The sequence below is a fragment of the Pteropus vampyrus genome, unplaced genomic scaffold, assembly GCF_000151845.1.
Source record: "Pteropus vampyrus isolate Shadow unplaced genomic scaffold, Pvam_2.0 Scaffold74, whole genome shotgun sequence".
Taxonomy (NCBI): domain Eukaryota; kingdom Metazoa; phylum Chordata; class Mammalia; order Chiroptera; family Pteropodidae; genus Pteropus; species Pteropus vampyrus.
The window spans coordinates 8,961,072-8,979,054 of NW_011888855.1; the positions used below are offsets into that span (position 1 = coordinate 8,961,072).

General features: G+C 47.1%; 4 protein-coding genes across 10 annotated transcripts in view; 3 read left to right on the forward strand and 1 right to left on the reverse strand.

The window, feature by feature from the left end:
- Positions 1–478, reverse strand: part of CDC25C (cell division cycle 25C) — a 25,382-nt gene extending 24,904 nt beyond the window's left edge. The window contains exons 1-2 of one of the 2 annotated variants that reach the window (XM_023531976.1): positions 305–478; positions 66–228 (exon numbers count right to left, since the gene is read on the reverse strand). The gene's annotated coding sequence lies outside the window, so the exon portion shown is untranslated. Of the gene's footprint in view, positions 1–65; positions 229–280 lie in introns of both variants that reach the window. The other variant, XM_023531979.1, reaches the window with a different exon arrangement.
- The window catches only part of LOC105293613 (oocyte-specific histone RNA stem-loop-binding protein 2-like), a 4,215-nt gene extending 964 nt beyond the window's left edge, over positions 1–3,251 (forward strand). Inside the window, exons 1-6 of one of the 4 annotated variants that reach the window (XM_011362403.2) lie at positions 1–71; positions 891–952; positions 1,730–1,825; positions 1,932–2,036; positions 2,670–2,822; positions 2,966–3,251. In XM_011362403.2, coding sequence (XP_011360705.1) covers positions 912–952; positions 1,730–1,825; positions 1,932–2,036; positions 2,670–2,822; positions 2,966–3,173 — 603 coding nt within the window. In that variant the 5' untranslated portion in view covers positions 1–71; positions 891–911 and the 3' untranslated portion in view covers positions 3,174–3,251. Of the gene's footprint in view, positions 72–620; positions 953–1,729; positions 1,826–1,931; positions 2,037–2,669; positions 2,823–2,965 lie in introns of those variants that run through there. The other 3 variants (XM_023531998.1, XM_011362402.2, XM_011362405.2) reach the window with 3 other exon arrangements.
- A 1,226-nt stretch (positions 3,252–4,477) lies between these two features.
- On the forward strand, positions 4,478–15,063 carry FAM53C (family with sequence similarity 53 member C). 3 transcript variants are annotated; one of them, XM_011362426.2, is made up of 6 exons: positions 5,017–5,243; positions 6,914–7,068; positions 8,095–8,324; positions 8,708–8,765; positions 10,332–11,116; positions 12,043–15,063. In XM_011362426.2, the coding sequence occupies exons 3-6, from the start codon at positions 8,247–8,249 to the stop codon at positions 12,298–12,300; spliced, it is 1,179 nt and encodes a 392-aa protein (XP_011360728.1). In that variant the 5' UTR covers positions 5,017–5,243; positions 6,914–7,068; positions 8,095–8,246; the 3' UTR covers positions 12,301–15,063. The 3 variants fall into 3 exon arrangements, with proteins under 3 accessions (XP_023387765.1, XP_011360727.1, XP_011360728.1); XM_023531997.1 differs by lacking the exons at positions 5,017–5,243; positions 6,914–7,068 and adding an exon at positions 4,478–4,789; XM_011362425.2 differs by lacking the exon at positions 6,914–7,068 and having other exon boundaries at positions 4,957–5,243.
- Positions 15,064–17,174: 2,111 nt separating this feature from the next.
- KDM3B (lysine demethylase 3B) overlaps positions 17,175–17,983 on the forward strand; it is a 55,919-nt gene continuing 55,110 nt past the window's right edge. Inside the window, exon 1 of the mRNA XM_011362428.2 lies at positions 17,175–17,215. Within this exon, the coding sequence (XP_011360730.2) occupies positions 17,175–17,215 (41 nt within the window). The remainder of the gene's footprint in view (positions 17,216–17,983) is intronic.

The following is a 17,983-nucleotide window of genomic DNA, read 5'->3' on the forward strand; positions in this document are numbered from 1 at the left end:
ACAACTTGGCTTGAAGGTTAACTGGCCCGAAGCGCCTTGGCCTTTTCATTGGAGCCTGAACTTACCGAGAGGTAACCCCCGGACTTTAAGGAGGAAATTGAAAGAAGGCTTAACTTGTTTGAGGCCACACAGTTCGTGACTCCTAACCGGAAAGAATTCAAGTCTTCTAATTTGCGACAATGTCAATTAGGTCCCCTAAACTTCCGTTTGTGGGGCTCCGACTGGACTCTGAGGGAACAATGGGGTCTCAGTATTCTGGTGGAGACGGCTCTGTGCTTACCTCAAGTTTGAGTCTGAAAGTTACCTTCAGGAGAAAGGGAAGTGGGTGAGTGGCGGGGTCAGTCGCAATTCTGCTTCTCGACTGGATAGGACGGGGTGAGGATTTACCACTTCTCTCCTCAGCGGGTCGAAATTACAGCCTCGAAGGAAGACTATCAACAGCCACAGGCCTTGATCGTTCAAACCTTCCGCCCTCCCAATAACCTATCATGATTGCCTCCAAACTGCGTGATCCAATCTTCGCGCGCCCGCCCAGAACTCCCTCGACCAATCGTGAGGCATGAGCTTGTGCGGCAGGAGCGCAATTTGCCCCGCCTCGTAGCCAGAGCAGGATGCCGATTGGCCCGCCAGTACTCGGCAAGGGACTTAGTAAGCCCCGCCCCACAAGGGGCCTAGAGCTCCATTGGCTCTCTCTCTGGCCAATTGCCACACCCATCTTGAGTTCTCCCTGCACTCAGCCCCTTCGACCCCGGGAGATTTAAATTGCACTTCATTACGACGTCTAGTCGTTAGGTTAATACCTGGAGAGATTAGTTTCGCTAGGAAAGTATTTTAAACTTTTCTTTTTCCTTGTTTCTTTCTCGTGCTGTTACATGGACCTTCCCTCATAGGTTGCTAGCCTTCCACTGGAGATGGAGCATTTGCCGCCGGTGTTGCAGACGTGGCGAAACAGGTGTGTGTAGTTATGCTAAGCGACATTAGCTCCTTACTAGAGCTTTTCTCGTTCGGTGTCCCTTTAATGCACAGCATCTTTGAGATGCTAGATTGTGTGAGTAAAGGAAAATACATTTTTGGAAAGCAGAGGAGTTGAATCATCTCTTGGCATAATCCTTGTCACAGTCCAAAGTATCCCAAACTTTGGTAGTTTGTAAAAATCTGAACATTCACTAGGTGATATTAAGAATTTACTCTTAATTTGGGGGATTCGCTTTTAAATAATTATGTGGGACTGATGGTGAGTATAGATGAAACAAGGGCGATTATTGGGTGATGAGTAACCAGGGATCAGAGCTGCATACTAATCACCTGGAGATCTTGTTAAAATGCAGATTCTGATTCAGTAGATCTGGAGTGGGGCCCAAGACTCTTTAACTAGCTCCCAGCCGATGCTGATGCAGCTGATACAGGGACCATACTATGAGTAGCAAAGCATTATGCTATTCTCTTCTCTGTATATTTGACATTTTCCATAAAAAAAAACTGTTTAAAATAACCTCGGAAGCTCTTTAAAATACAGGCCCCCGCAAATGACGATTCAATAGGTCTAGAGTAGGGCCCAGGAATTATCAAGGTCCCCAGGTGCTATCCACGCAAATGGCTTGCAGACCACACTTTGAGAAACAAATCAGAAATGCAATCTTTATCTGGTGTCAAGATCTTGGTGGTGGCAGTGGCTGAAAGGTGCAACATAGTCAGCTGGATTTTGTCCTAATATCCTTTTCATCTGTAGATTCTCCTTCCCCAGAAAGGAGGTGTGTGAAGAGTTTTTGTCCTCTAGGATAGAGATGGTGAGTGTGGGAGTCAGCACAGAGCCCTGCCATGCCAGGTAAGTTTGAAAATCAGGCTGGGGATTAAGAGAGTGTGGGATGAGTTGGTTCCTGCTTTGATAACTATAATCATACTTCATGGGGTCACTATATACTTCCCTACAGGTGGGAGGTAGAGACAGATGAAACTGTCCTACAGCGGCGGCAAAAGCAAATAGATTATGGCAAGCGCACACCTGGTTACCAGTGCTTTCTGCAGCAGGTCCCCAAGTGAGTGCCCTTGTGCACAGTCACAACAAGAGTGTCAATCAAGTGTCTTTGGTTCAATGTCAGGTGATGGAAAGATATTTGAATCTGAGTGCTCTCATAAAATTGCAGCATTACTAAAACGAACTCCCCTGCAATCTAGCCCCAAAACTGTTTCCATTTTTTTTCAAATGAAACAAATCATAGTTGGCCATAAGATTTTTCTCTTGTCGATCTTTTTAAAAAAACTCCATGATTGCTAATGAAGTTTTTTTTTTTTTAACTACTTTTACATCTGCCTCGAGCAGATTTGGCTAATTACAACATATTTGCCCCATTACATATAAATTTACATGCATATATACTAAATGTATGAAAAGGTAGAATGTATTTGAAAGGGATGTCAAATACTGTCTTTGATATCTATCTTGACTTTTGAGGAAATTGGAATATCTAATTTACTCGTCCCAGAAAAAAGAATATTAGGAAATTTTAGAAAGTTTGATGTTTAATCTGATTTGAAGAGTTATTTTTTCTGTTGGATCAAGGGCATCGATCATACCTTATTCTCAGAGAATCCCTAACGAATCTCCTGATAAGCAGTGAGCTGTGCTCCTTCACTTTGACCTCAGTTTGACACATATTTGTCGTTGCCAGGGCACGGCGGCAGCCAGGACTTCACCCTCAAACACCAAACAAAAACAGGAGGTACAGCCGCCGCTCCTGGGATGCCCAGATCAGGCAGTGGAGAAGAGCCCTACATTCTTGGGACCCACCCAGCCAGCCTCTGCAGGGCATGGGGCCTAAGGGGTGTGTGCACTATTCTTGGTTCCTTTCTTGAATGGTGGACTGAGCTCTCTCTCTCCCCCACTTTGCACAAATTTAGCTTTCACTGGCTGAAAAGGGAGAGTCTGAATGAGGTACATGTTCCTCTGACTCTGCTGCCTTCCCAGGCAAGAGATGGAGAGTCTCTTAGAGCCAATGGATTCCACCTCTTTGGATGACCTCCTGGATGACTGGCTCCAGCCCCTGGAACTCTCAGAGAACTTGGATGGAGACCAAAGGGAACCCAGGCAACATCCTCTGCTAAAACCCATTGGAGCAGGATCAGAGAGGGGGTCTCTGGTCCATGAGGTCACAATCAATATGGCTTCAAGGTAGTAGTCCAAGAAAAGAAGTAAAATGGGGCTGCAGGAAAAAATGGCATGACATGAATAAAAAAAACCTTGAGAACTAAAACTGGCATAAGGAGATTTAATTATAGTTTGTAATGGGGGGATTTGGGCTGCACTGGGGGCTATTTTCTATTTGATGAAAGGGGTGTGATCTTTTGAAGCAAAGCCTGAAACCTGACTCGCAGGGTTTATTTTCTAACTGTCCCAATTTCTTTCAATATTTTGCAAATAAGCCAATGCTAACTTAAGTTCTTATATTTGGTCATTGAATTTTAGTTTAGCATGGTTAATAATAAAAAGGGGGATCACCTAATAGTGAAAAACAAGGGTTTCAAAGCCTCAGACTGCTTTTTTGTCTACCACATGGGCAGTCACTTAACCTCTCCAGCGTTTCATCTGTCAGGTAAGGAGATTTTGTCTCATTTGATGATTGTAAGCAAAAATGAGAATATATATTTAATGTCTGTAGCACAGGGCTTGGCACATGAGTGCTCCACAACAGCAATTATTGGAAAACACATCTCCTGTAATGTCATGGCCCCTCCCCCTACTCCTTTTGTCAAGGGGAAATGTGCAGGGCAAAGAAATGTGAACTACATCTTCCCTTCGCCCACATTTTCTTGTTAAGTACCTCACTTTCCCTCTATTTTTCTTTTTCAGTTTGAGACTTGGTAGCTCCTTCCTCCTCCCTTCCCTGGCTGTGAAGAAGATCTCCACCACTAGTTCTACTTTCTAGCTGATCACAATTTACTTATCTGGCCCAACCTTGAGTGGGGCACAAAATATTTAGGGAAAACATGTCTTTCAGGGGACTTGTTGCTAAATGTAATAGTGAGGATTTACTTGCATCAATCACTTATACTTTTCAATCGAAAAAGAAATCTAAAATGCGACCCTACAAAGGCATTGTTTAAAAACTCTCCTTTTTCATCTTTTTGCCTGTCTCTCTTAACCTTTGATACTGAGACTCAAATTTACATAAGGCCCAGAAAACAACTAGCTGTTCCCCAACCTCTTCACCTACTAACATCTACATTCAGTCTTTTCAAAAAGGACTTAAACTTTGGCTGAGGTAGGAGGTGGTGACAATGGTGGAGATTTAATAAAAGGTGGCTTCCTCTTCCTGAAGAGGAAATATAGCACCATCAACATCTCTTCCTCATCTGCCTGTTTCTTCCCTCCGTGTCTTAAGGAAAGTGGTCCAGCTGTAACCACCGTACTTCCCCCACCCCCCACGCGAGCTACTGAACCGCCTATGATGTCATAATCACAATCCCATTACCTCATCCTCTTGGGGGGGGGGTGCGTAGAGGAAGGAGAAGGAGCGAACAGCTCTGGGCCCTATTCAGCTTTACAAAGTGTTTTGGGTGACGGCTAGTTAGAAAACCAGGTGGGGACGGCCCCGCAACTCTTATAAGTCCTAAATTTATAAGGTTCGAGCCGATCCGGCCGCTGGAAGAGGGGCTCCTGGGACTCAGAGCAGGCCTTAATAGGCGCTTGGACTACAGTTCCCAAAAGCCTTCACGTCGAGGACGGGTCCTCTGCTGGGGGAAGGGGGATTCCTTCAGAGTAGAGGCGGTAGAAGAAGGGACTGGAGAGCAGGTGAGAGGAACCTTGGTTAATTCTATTACGCGACTGGAACCGATTAGGGGGCTCTACTTAGGTCCATGTAGGAATGGAAAGTGGGAGCGCTGGCTTTGTTTACCTTTGTCTAACACGGCCTCCCCCGCGGGTTTCAAGACATGCCTCCAACTGGGCCCGTCCACCTTCTGTAATATTTTGGAGGGGGTAATTAGATAGTGAAGAAACCGCCCTCGTCCCTAAATCAAAGAGCCGAGCTCGTTCCTGACAGCGCTATCCAAGAAAGACTTTGAAAACGAAATGACGCAGGTCTCGAGCCTGCGCGGGTTGTTCAGGGGTACTCTGTGAACCGGAGCGATCCCCCACTCTCCTCAAAGGCCCGTTGGTTCGCGCCGGCGCCTTTTAAGGGCTCCGTGGGGCGAACGGAGCGCTCAGAGCTGCTCCGGCCGCGGCCCTGGGAGCTAGAGGAGCCGCGGTAGGTGGCGGAGGACAGGTGGCGCTGGGGCCTCGGGGCGGGCACCTCGACCGTTCGTCCCTTCTTCCCTCTTTCCCCTCCCCCAACCCTGCCTCCCTCGCCGCACCGCCTCGCTGGCCGCCTCCGCGGGGATAGCACGGGACCCGGTGGGGGAGGGGGTGGCGGAGTGCTAAGTCCCAGATCCTCTCCATCCCCCATGTCCTGAGTTCGCTTCTCGTGGCCAGATGATGGAAGCTGATTGGGAACAGGCAAGCGACACCCCCTTGAGTGAGCCCTGGTGCCCCCCTCCCAGGGGCCAGAGGACGCCCATGCCCCACCCCGCGGGGACAGGCAGGGCAACCGAGGGAGAGGTTGAGGATTGGAGGGGGGCCTAGCATTTTGCTTCTTCATCGGGGTGGGGGGAGGGGTGCCCCCCACTTATTATCCCCATCCCGACCAAAGCCATATGGGGGAAGAGCGGTCAGGTCCCCACTTACCTGTTCATGTACCTCCCTCTTCCCTACTGTTTTCCTTCAGTTTTCCCCAGAGGTGTGGGGCTGGGACCTGGGGGCAGGTCCCCAGGGGATTTGTGACTCTCCTCTCCCTTGGCCTGATATGATCCTAGGTTCTCCAGGTTTCAGCACAACCTCAGCATCCCTGAAACCCGAGTGTCAGGGGTTACTACCATCCAATAGATGGGGTGAGGGTCCAACCTTTATTTTAGGGGGCCGATAGTGGAGGGAAAGCCTGGATTGAGAGTTGGGCCTGGTGGGGTTGTGGGGAGGGCCTAGCGGCCTGCTGCTCTGTAAAGGGTTGAGTTCCCCCTTGCCAGTTGTTAAGCTAAGAAGTTTTAACTTGTTTAGTGAACGTTCAGGGCCGACTCTGTCCCTCAGATATACAAAATGGAAGAGGAAAGAAGGCTGCAAGAGAGGGCTTCTTACACTTTTTTCTATGCCTGCCTAAGAAAGAGGAGGCCCCTCGCGGAGCTGGTTTGCCTTCTTTTGTGTCCTGGTTTGATTCCTTATGGCTTCCGTTCTGTTCCCCCTCTCAGCCTGGCCTGTTTTACAAAACTCAGGCTGAGAGTATCAGTTGCATGGTGGTAGTTGCATTGTTCCAATTACCGCCGTGTGTGGCCACATCTTAACAATTAAAATGCAGAAAAACACGAAATCACTCTTCATTTGATCCCAGAGAGGGCTGGGAGTTTGCTGTTTAGCCAAATGCCTCATGAAAAGCTTGAATGAGTTTTGCTTCACTCTCTGCTCTTCATGGCTGGTCAGCCTGAGGCCTGGGGTCTCTGGGGTAAAAGCCTGCAGTTAGGTTCCCTCTCTGGTTGATCTTTGAGGACAGAGTTAAGAAACCAAGAGCAGAAGTGTTACAAGCTTTAGCTTCTCCCACAAGAACATAGGGGAAGCAGCTAAAGGAAGCTCTCAGGAAGCTGGAACTTGGTTCAGGGTTGTAATAATTATGCATGAAAATGATAGTTAACTATAATGATGATTGACTTCTCCCACACGTTTCTTCCCCAAAGTACATCCTTATGTATTTCTTGGCTTTTTCCTATGTCCTGCCTCCCTCTAAGGTATGATGGGGTAGAGATGATTCCCTGGTTTTTTTTTTTTTGCAAAAGTTGAAAATGATCTGCCCCCAAAGTCACAGTAGGGCCCTTTTGGGCTTCTCTTGGTATGCAGGTGACCGAGGTTGGCATACAACCAGATAGATAAACCCGATCGCCGCCTTTGTCTTAATGATATCACTTGTGGCCTTCTGAGGCTTTGTAGAGCAACAAATGGGAGGGGTGAGAAACAGCAGCCTATATGGACTCCTGGTTTGTACAGACCAAATGGTATGCTTTTCACATTTTGATATTTTGTGTTATATTGTTCCTGTGACAAATTAAGATTATTCTGCCTGTTATGGGTAAACTGAGACTGAGAAATGTTGAATGATTTGCCAAAACTGCCATAGCAGATTAGACCAAGATTTAGATATCTTGATAGTTCTCTCTACTACTGAATACTACACATACCCTTTAGTGAACTGTCTGCCTGCTGGTCATTTCTGGGAATAGGCAGAATAGGATGGCGACATTAGGTTAACATCCTCTCCTCCCTTGAGCAAGGCCCCTCAGGCAATTGTGTGGGCTTGAAGCCTGTTCTCTGATAGAATTATTTGCTTCTACCAAAATTGACCTGAGAAAGAATCTTGATTAATTGTATTCATGGTCTTTGAGTCAGATCAGGCTAAAAACTTAGTTGAATGAAGTCATAGAGTTGTTATATTTAACATCTGTGAAGTTGAAATGTAATTGGAATTACCCTGGTACCGTTTCCTTATCCTCTTCTCATTTTATAAGAGAATGTATATAATATCTGTTGGAAAACTAATATATCATCTGGTCAGGCTAAGGAAGAACTTAAAACCTTGTTTACTCTGGTGTGAAGCAGAAAGTCATTCCTACAACCACTGCTCCTCCCTGTTTCTGTAGTTTAGAATTGCTTCTGACTGGAAAATAAAAATATTGGGCTAATCAGGATGGAAGTAACCATTTGGGCATCCCTTTCTCTCATAAGCTGTTTTCTAAGTGGTGTTGGTATTCTGGATAGACAGCAGAGCATGAACCAGGTTAGGAGTGGCAAATAGATTTTAATTTGCTTGCCAACTCCAGTTCATTTTACTGGATATCTGAAGTGCCAGGTTTAGAATGTTTCTGAGGCTATGTTTAGCTTAGTAGGAAAGAGCTGTGATCAATTAATGATGTCTGCCAGAGGCCTGGCATAGGGATGTTGTGGTATGTGTGCCATACATTTTCCACTTCAGGACCAGGTACATCTCTAATATCACTTGGGGCTGGTCCCTCTGTAATTGGCAGACTCAGCAGGCATGACTGGAGAGGGAAGTCCCAATGGTGCTAGAATGGTGCTGCAGTGGCAGAAGACGGCTCACGAGTGAGGTCTGGAAGAACGACAGGGAAGACATCCATCATTTGCTCCAAAGTGTGCAAGTCAAATCCTGGGGAGAATCATGATAACCTTGATCACTGAGCAGCTACAGAAGCAGACTCTGGATGAGCTGAAATGCACACGCTTCAGCATCAGTCTGGTAAAAGACCAGTCTTCCTGCTTCTCCACGACCCCTCTCCCTTTTTTCTGAGGCTGTTTGTTGCTACTACTTCACCCTTGTCTTGTGCTATGTGAGTCATGGTACTTGTACTGGAAGAGCCCACCAAAAGCTCAAATCCCAGCCCAAAAGGAAGGGGGCAGGGATTTTTCCATGATAGAGAAGGGACACCAGAACTTGGGTGGAGAAGGGTTTGAGATGTTGGAAGATGTGGATTATTTTACTAACTTCGGGAAGACAAGAAGAGAACACTTAAGAGTCCCTAACATCCCAATAGCCCAGGAATTGCAAGGGTGAGCTGAACAGGGCTTCCTGGAAATCTGTGTTCCAAGCCTGAATCATGGTGGATATTCTCTCTTTCTTAGCCTTTGCCTGATCATGCAGACATCTCCAACTGTGGGAACCCTTTCCAGCTTGTGCCTGGTAAGGTATTGTGTGTATATATTTGTGCATATGTGTGTATGCTCATACCTCCATCCACATATTTCTTTCATTGGTTTCTAGTGTCCAGAACTAGGTAGCCTACCTTCACAACTTTTTTGCCAGGGTCACCTTCTGAGATATGGGCACTTGTCTTCATTTTACGTATCAGTATGTTATGTTGAGCATTTCCTTGTTTTATATAGCTGCATATTATTATACTGTAGGGATGTACCATAGTTTATTTAACCAATTTTCTATTGATGTGCATTAGGTTATTTCCCATCTTTTGTTATGACAAACAAAACTATGATGAATAACCTTGTACTATTGTCATTTCGCACGTGTGAAAATATATCTGAGGTATAAATTCCTAGATTATGAGTTACTTAATCAAAGAGTCTGTGATCGTGGGGGGCATTTGGATGGAGGCTTCACTAGTGTACAGCCAGAACTCTAACCCATGCTGCTAGGCTGCTGTGCAGCTCATTTTCTTTTCTGGGATACCTGGCAAGAGAAAGATGTTGGCAAAAAGCATCTTCATTCAGTCTCTTCCTCTGATTTATTAAATACTTGTTGAAAGCCAGATATTGTACTTTAAGTACAGAATGGGACACATGGTCCCTGTCTTCACTGGGGCAGAACTGTTGACCAAAAATGTCAGGTGTGGTTTTTCTCCATCATCAAGTCTGACTTCATATACTTACCGGTTGCTCCAAATGTCTAGCCCCTGCAGAATTCTAGCCAGCTAACCAGAGAAGCTTGGAGTAGGCTTTGTCCCTTAACGAGCTGCTATCAAAAAGTCAGAGTTTTTGTTAGAATGCAGGGAGGACCATTCTTTTTAGTTCATTTTCCCTTCCACTTATCAGTCCCTCCAGTCTGTTTGAGATGCAGGCCTAGGGAAATGGAATCAATGAACGTGGGTGGCTAGACACAGGAACATGGGTGACATAAAGTCTTAAGGTTTCCAGGCATGGTTCCACTGTCAAAAGGCCTTCCACACTGTTTGCCCTCCTTAGGAATAAAAGTAATCTCTTACCTGCTGTGATTATCCCTTAACTCTTTGGCAGCCCTTAACTCCTGTTTTGGTGTTACTGACCTATGGGAGAGAGAAAGGCTAAGGAAGGAGAGCATAGGCTTGCTTTTCACAGCTCGGGGCTGAGGATATTGGGAAGTAAAGTAGGGCTAGGTTCAGTGGAGTGCAGGATGAGCACACCTGGTTTGTGTCTCTCATTTTACCTTTGAGAGGGAGTGGCAGGCAGTATATGAGTTTATATTTTTGATTTCACATGGTCCTCATAATGGATGCAAAATAGCATAGTGGTTAAAATGCCGAGCCTTAGTATCAGACGGACCTGGGTTTCAATCCTGCTTTGCTCATGTGATTGCTACATGATTTGGGGCAAGTTACTAGACTTCTCTCTGTGAAATGGGAAAATAATAGTACCTACCTTGTAAGGTTTTGGGGAAACCTCACATAAAGTGCTCATTACATTGCGAGACACATAGTAAGCTCTTAAAAATATATTAGCTATCATTAATATTATGTTTATTATGAATGCCTTCCAGAAGGTGCTTCCTGGAGGGGCCTGCCCCGCTGTTCCTGTGCCAAGTTCCAGGACAGCCTCAACCTCAGCTACCATCCCTCAGGCTTGAGCCTGCACCTCAGACCACCCAGCCGGGGAAGTTCCCCACCAGAGCAGCCCCTCTCCCAAATCCTAAGCCCTGAGCCCCCAGACCCAGAGAAACTTCCTGTGCTCCCTGCCCCTCCATCCAAGAGGCACTGCCGCTCACTTTCAGTGCCCGTGGACCTGTCTCGCTGGCAGCCGGTGTGGCGGCCTGCCCCCTCCAAGCTGTGGACTCCCATCAAGCACCGGGGCAGTGGTGGAGGGGGTGGGCCGCAGGTGCCTCACCAGAGCCCCCCGAAGCGGGTCTCCAGCCTCAGGTTCCTCCAAGCTCCCAGTGCCTCTTCTCAATGTGCCCCAGCCCACAGACCCTACAGCCCCCCTTTCTTCAGCCTGGCCCTGGCCCAAGATTCCCCTCGACCCTGCGCTGCCTCCCCCCAAAGTGGCTCCTGGGAGAGTGATGCTGAGTCCCTGTCACCTTGTCCACCCCAGCGCCGCTTTTCCCTGTCACCCAGCCTGGGCCCACAGGCAAGCTGCTTCTTGCCCTCTGCCCGGAGCTCCCCCGCATCTTCCCCTGAGCTGCCCTGGCGACCTCGAGGCCTCCGCAACCTTCCTCGAAGCCGCTCACAGCCTTGTGATCTGGATGCCCGCAAAGCTGGAGTCAAGCGGCGCCATGAGGAGGACCCCCGGCGGCTGCGGCCTTCCTTGGACTTTGACAAGATGAATCAGGTGAGATCAGCAGGACTAGGGAAGCTTGGGTGGAAGTAGAGGGTTTCCATTCCACCTTTCACTTTTGAGCAGTCCTAGTTCCATGCCTTCCTAGCAGGGTCTCCCCTGGAGTTTCTTTCTGCCTGAGCTTTCACTAGGGTGATCTATCATCCCAGTTTGACCAGGACTGGCCCAGTTTTAGCACTGAAAGTCTTGTGTCTTATGAAACTCTTCAGTTCTCTAGGGATTCCAGAGAAACTGGGGTGAAACTTGTTAAACCTTCCAACAGGGATCCCAGATTGTCCTACTAGAGATATTTTCCCTCCTCTATGAGAATGCATAAGACACAAAAGGGCCATCATCAGTGCCCCGTCCCCTCCGTTTGCTCAAGGCTGGTTTTGCCACTTGCCCTTCACTGCTTTAAGTGCATCTGTGAGAGCTTGAAACAGGTTGCTGCAATATTCATCTGTTCAGCAAACGTTTTTTGACTTCCTAGTGTGAGTGCAGTTGTCATATGCACTTGCCCACTTTTTTACATTCTTCCTTCTAGACCACTGGGTCATAAACCTCTTTGAGAACTTTTGCGCTCATTCATAGAGTCATTCATCAAACCAGTCAGCCAAAATTTATCGAGTACCTGCTATGTACCAGGCTCTGACTAGGCTCTTGTACAGTAGTGAAACAGGCAGATAATATTCCCGCCCATATATGAAGCTTAAAAATGAGCTTCTAATCTTGAATCTGATAAAAACTATGAGCTCTTTTCTCAAGGAAATGTACACTAAATTTTCCAAAATTTCTCAGGGAGTTCAAAAAACCTCACCCTAAAGCCTAAGATTGCTGCCTTTGAGGGTAACTAAGAAGGATACTGAAATAGAGCTTGGGCCAGGGTGCTCTGGGATTTAGTATCTTCCTTTGCCTTCTTAACTTTGTTGTTTGTTTGACAGAAACCATACTCAGGAGGTGTCTGTCTCCAAGAAATAGCCCGGGAAGGCAGCAGCATCTCTCCACCATGGTTCATGGCCTGTAGCCCTCCACCCCTCTCTGCTTCCTGCAGCCCCATTGGGGGTTCCTCCCAGGTGCTGAGTGAAAGCGAAGAGGAGGAGGAGGGGGCCGTACGGTGGGGGCGGCAGGCACTGAGCAAGCGGACACTGTGCCAGCAGGACTTTGGGGACCTGGACTTGAATCTGATTGAGGAGAACTAAAACTGAGAGGCTACTTCCTGGGGCCACACAGACTGACTCTCTTATGGCTACTAACAAGTGTTGAGGCCCCAAGACCAGGGGCCCAACCTGGGAATGGGGTTGAGTGGAGGGCTCCGACTCAGGGCAGCCGGAAATCTTCTCGCTCCAGGAAGCTCGACCATGCCGAGAGACTGGCCGGGACAAGATAAACGGAGCTGGTGGCGGGAGGGACATCCCCAGAGCAGACCCTTCCCATGGCGGCCCTGAGTGTGAGTATCCCTGCCACCGAGAAAACAGTGGGCAGGGAAGGAAGGGGTCTGCTGACCCCAGCTCGGGGAATTTCACTAGCCCCTTTGCTTCAAAGGGCACTTGTGTCTTAGAATTTGGCCAGGGTGGGGGGTTCATTCAGCCTCCTCAGAGAAATTGTGTGAGAGTGTGTGTGTGCATGGGAGTATACTCGAGGAAAGATATGTTTGTAAAGCCTTAGGGAAGGAAAGCAGTTGCTCCTTAATAGCGGAGCATCATGATACCCCCAGGATCTTAAGTTTTCACAAGACGGTGGGCTTGTTCAAGGCGTCAGAAGGAGGGTACCAAGTTTTCCTTTTTTCTAAGTAGCTCTGGAACCAGGCTTGTAATCCATAAGCACCACTGGCTCTGCAAAGGATTCCGTTTGGGGGGTCCCGCAGGGTCTTTTAAGTGCTGTGACCTCAGCTAATGGTCTTTTCCTCAGGCCCACCCCCCTCCCCTAGATAGACTTAGTATTGGGGCTGGAGACGGCTCTCCACATTGATTCTGAGCTGGCTTTTTTTCTTATTAGATTGCCTAGGCTGTATACAACCTGCCTCTCTAAATAGACGCAAACACAGGTGGGTAACTGAGGCAGGGTTGAGAGCTCCGTCTCTTTCCCTCTTTACTGATGGGACCTTTTCTCCCTCACACGCTGACCTTCGAGGGTCAAGAACAAGGAAAGAAGGCCCCTAATTGGTCCCCAGCATCTATTGAGGCAGCAGGAGCGGTGACATTTAGTACCCAGCAGGCATGGGTGAGCTCACCCCAGCACTGCTCTTTGGAAGCGGACTGTAGAGAAACCTGTCGTTTTAAGATCTGGGCCCAGTCTTTTCTGACCTGCTTGAGAAAAGAAGGGGATGTCAGCATTTACTAGTTTGCTTGTCTTCCACTCCTGCCAGGAAATGTTTATTTGCCTCTAATTGGCCCTCAGAGACCTCAGGGAGGTCGGGGCTCACTGAGGGATTGGCTGAGGATGTGTAAAGCAAAGGCTGTGAGAAGCAGCTGGGAGTTTGTTGTTGTTGGATTGAATTTCCTTTTTTGTTTCTTACCCACAACTTGAGTCAGGGCAGCAGGTCCCAGTGGCCACAGTGATAGGTTTAAGGACTGCGGGAGCCTTGGTAGGGCTGGCACCAGTGGAGATGCATACTGAAGCTGCCACAATAGCTTGTGAGGCTTTGCCAGCTTTGGTTAGACCCTGCATAAACAAATTGGGCCTGCCCTTCCTATTTATTGGAAGAAGGGCATTTTCTCTTTAATTTCAGGGTGTATTGGGACCCAATTTCTCATGTTAGAGGAGACCAAGTCTATGTTTTCTTCCTTGTGGAATTGAACCTATCATTTTCTGGGTCTCCCACATGTCGGGTAGAAGGATCAACCAGGTTCCAGCCTCCTTGCCTCTAGGCCAGGAGGTGGCCATTTCTTCTCAAGCCTCTGGCCTTCAGAAGTTCTACCCTTCCAAGGCTCCTCTCCTTCTGCTAGTTATCATGTATTACCAGTGAGCTACCAGGTCTATAGAGGCCTGAGAGAGGCTCTCAGGGAAACTGTGAGCCCAGGAGGTGCCCATTCTTGATTTCATCCCTCCCCTGGCTCTTCTCCCTCTTTAGGCCATAAGTTCCCTGGTGCCAGCTTCATTTCCTCCTGGGGCATTCACATCCCTGGGCACTTTGTTTCAGATGGACTGTGCCAGCTTCCAATAGGCCACTGACAATACCAATGGGGTCTCTGCAGGCCCTAAGCTGAAGAAGTGAGGGCAGTAGTTCCACTTCCACCCTGGCTTCCCCAAAGCCCTAGGGCACCATCCTTAGGGGAGAAGGTCTAAAGATACCATATTTGAATTCCATTACTTTTAAGATCTGGAAAATTAAACTAGCTGGAACTATCATCTTGCTTCTCAATCTAAGCACCCGTGGCCCTGAGACAAGCCTTTTTGAGAAGTGGTTCATTTTGCTTTACACAATAGATCTGTTCCAACAGTTCTGTGTAAACCAAATGCTATTTTTCAATGCATTTGGACTGCTGACCATTTAAAAGCAGCCTGTGATTGCTTCTTTTGTAAAGCAAGCAACCTCCCTCTACTTTAGCTGTTTGACTATTTGAATTTTCACATATTGGGCTTACCCAGAGTGGAGTGCACCTCTGCAGGGCTGTGGTTGACGCTGGGTAGACATCTGCATCTGTGTTGTGTGTGTGGTGTGGCTGACCAGTAGGTGAGTATTCCTGCGTGTGTGAGTGAAGCCACTCCCAGGCTGGTGCTCTCCTCTTGTGCCCGGTGACTGCCCAGTGGCAGCTCCAGCTGCCCTTCACTCCCACCTGCTGCCAAAGTCCCTGTGCTAATGGGATTACAAATACAAAAAGTGGAAAAAAAAATTTTCGTAAACTTTGTTTTATATTAAAAAAAATCCATAAGTCTGTGTGTGTGTTAAACATGAGGTCCTGCCTCTGTGGCTGTGTTTGAAAAAATAAAGTTTTATTAGAATAATCCATTTTCCCAAGCAACCTTGTGTACTACAGTGTCTTCCCTTCTCTACAAAGAAAGGCAAGGAGTAAACAGGGAGAAGGCCACCTACCTCTTCCAGCCCCTCTAGGGCATGGCTGGGCCTTTTATCTTCTAGGGCAGTATCTGGGCCCTAGGCCTTTTTATGGCCACAGCAGTCATATCCCGTGGCCCAGGTTTCTGCTAAAACTTTGGTTATTTCTGGCAGTCTGATTTGGTCTGTGTTTCCTTGGTTCTTATACCAGTCTCCTCTTCCCTACTCTCACTTCCAGCAGGTTGAAGTCAAGTATTAATACATTCTAACTCCCTCAGAATGCTTATTGGTGCTGGCAAGGACTTGTCTAGATTGGTCTGTAGGCTTTGAGAAGTGGGGAGAAGGCAGGATGGGAGACTTGACCAGGAATCTTTCTTTTTAAAAAGTTTTCACATTAATGTCCTGCGGAGATGGAGAATTAGTCATCAGAATTCACATTCCAAAGATCTAGGCGATTTCTCCATCCTAAAAATACTGCTTTTGTAAAATTATCCTACCAGCAGAGCTCTTTCGCCCTAGAAGGTGGTATTTTCTCTAATGCTTCAATTTGAAATGTTCATTTTCTGAAAGAAGCTGTATGGCTCATTCTCTTTAGACCTTTCTATTCCACCCTTTCTTCTTCCTATGTTGTTAGCATTCTTCTAATGTGTGTGGGTGATGTGTAGTTGCTTAGAGATCCAAGCAGGAGCCTCTGTCCCTAGGGCATAGCCTTTCTTAACCGGTTTGGTGCTGACTTGCCAGACAGCAGGAAGAGTCAAGTTGCTTAGCCTCCGTCCCAGTTGCCTGCTTCAGATTGATGGCACTCATCATTGAATACCAATGAAGTGTGCAAGAGGACAGGATTGGCTTGACTACCTGGAGCAGCAACCTTTGAGAGGATAAAAATACACTCTAAAATGAGTGGGAGTTGTCACCTACACTGGAAACAAAGGGGATGGGCTTCGAGGAGGTGGGAGCAATGGCTTGTGGTTGAAGAACCTCAGCATTATAGGTTTTTTTCTTCAAAACTGCTATTTCATCTCACTTGTTGTTTGCGCAGGGGTAAAGTTTAAACATCTAAAATAACTTTTCTCCTCCTTTCCTTTCTTTTCAATTTTTTAAGTTAGATTTTTTTGTTTATTGTCTGTGAGGCCAACCATTCCTGAAGTCCTGCTACTATAGGAAAGAAGGTAAACTCCCTGAGGGCAAGGGTTTTGTTTTATTCAGAGTTGTGTCCTCAATGCTTTGAAAAGTTACTGGCACATAAAAAATGCCTGCCATATTTGTTGAATGAATTTCTCATCTTTGCCTTCCTATCCCTGAGCTTAGGCACATTTTTGTCTCTGGTACTGTGAGAAGCCAGCTTTGGACACTAGGGCAGTAATTAGAGCTCCATATGGGAGAAAATCCCAGTGGTGAATTTTGCTAGAAAAAGCTGCAAGGCAGCTAGCTAGGTCCTGTATGGATTCATCTTTGTTTCCTCTCCTACCAACTACAACTTGTGGGCCATGTGATTTAAGAGCTGTCTCTTGGCCCAGGAAAACATTCCAAGTCAGGCCTCAAGTTAGCAATAAGAAATGTTAAGTTCCAAGGAATAAGAGAGTCCAAGGGAATGTTTCCTTGATGCTCCACAGGATTAGTTCTGGAATGACTTTCCTAGATATTTTATACTTTTGCTAAAGTTAATAGTTGGTACCTACCACCCACCGCTGCCCCCCAACCTTTGCTACAAGAAAAGTAGGTCAAGGATGAAAAAAGGGTTATGGACATTACTTGGGTAGGCATGTTAAGACTTGGAGAAAAAAACCAGCTACTGCTCTTTCATGTCTGTAGGGCATATCGGTGAAAGAAATAGCCACTTTTAGGGTAACAATCATGGATTATTACTAGACCTTATATCTTTCCAGTTTGTATACTCAGTCTCTGCATCTACCAACCATGGAACTTTTGCTAGTCTCTGACTTTACCAACATTAATGATTGAGGTTTCCTATTGTCTGGTGTGAAAACAATCTAGGCAGAAAAATTCAGTCTCCTGTACAACTCCTTTTCTAACGAGCTATTAATCTCTCACACCTGTAATTAATGAATTCAGGTAAACATGGTGGAGTTTTCCTTGTCCCCAGCCTCACAACTTCCATGGTAAGATGAGGTGCTATTGAATCAGAGAAAAGAATCTCTTTACTGTTGGTCTTGTTCCAGTTTCCCTAAAAGTTGAGTTGAGAAACACCTGGACCTAATAACTGGCAGATTTGGAAGGAGAAGAAGCTCTATGAGTTTAAGTCAAAAGACCAAGATGTTGGAAGTACGTTGGCCTTCAGCCAATGGAAAGAGTGGCATCACATCCAATGGATGTAACACATTGGTCAATTGGAAAGGAACCTGTGAAGTACTGGTAGTACAAAAGGGGGTTGTATCATGTTATGAGCCAGTGAGAAGAAAGATACTGTGTCCCATGGACCAATGAGGAGAAAGTTTCTTAAATGACAATGACAGAAAGGATAGTGCGTATTTTCAGGATAGGAAACCAATAGGGCATTGGGGCGCTAACTTCTTAGCTCAAAACATCCACACACTAGGTACCTTGCCCCTCAGCCCCCCACCCCAGTAAAAGTCTTTGGTGTTCCAGGAGCGTAAGCTAAAGCCTTCTAGATATGGTACCCCCTGAAGGAAGGCTGGGACCTGGATGGTGCCCTAAGGGGATGAAGTACTCGCCCAGTTCCCCACCCCGGCCGAAACTGCAATTCCCCTCCCTGACGCAGGGGGCACTGCAGGCCCCGGGGAGGTTGGGGCGGAGCGCTGCGAGGGGCCCGGTGCTGCTGCCCCGCTCCGGAGCGCGGGGGGCGCTGTGCGGGGCCAGGGCTGCGGCTCCGCTCCCTTTTTATGGCCACAGCAGTCATATCCCGTGGC

Coding starts and splice junctions, on each gene's coding strand:
- FAM53C (XM_023531997.1), top strand. CDS start 8,247: ATGATAACCTTGATCACTGAGCAGCTACAGAAGCAGACTCTGGATGAG. Junction 8,325..8,707: donor CACGCTTCAGCATCAGTCTG/GTAAAAGACCAG, acceptor TCTCTTTCTTAG/CCTTTGCCTGATCATGCAGA. Junction 8,766..10,331: donor CCCTTTCCAGCTTGTGCCTG/GTAAGGTATTGT, acceptor AATGCCTTCCAG/AAGGTGCTTCCTGGAGGGGC.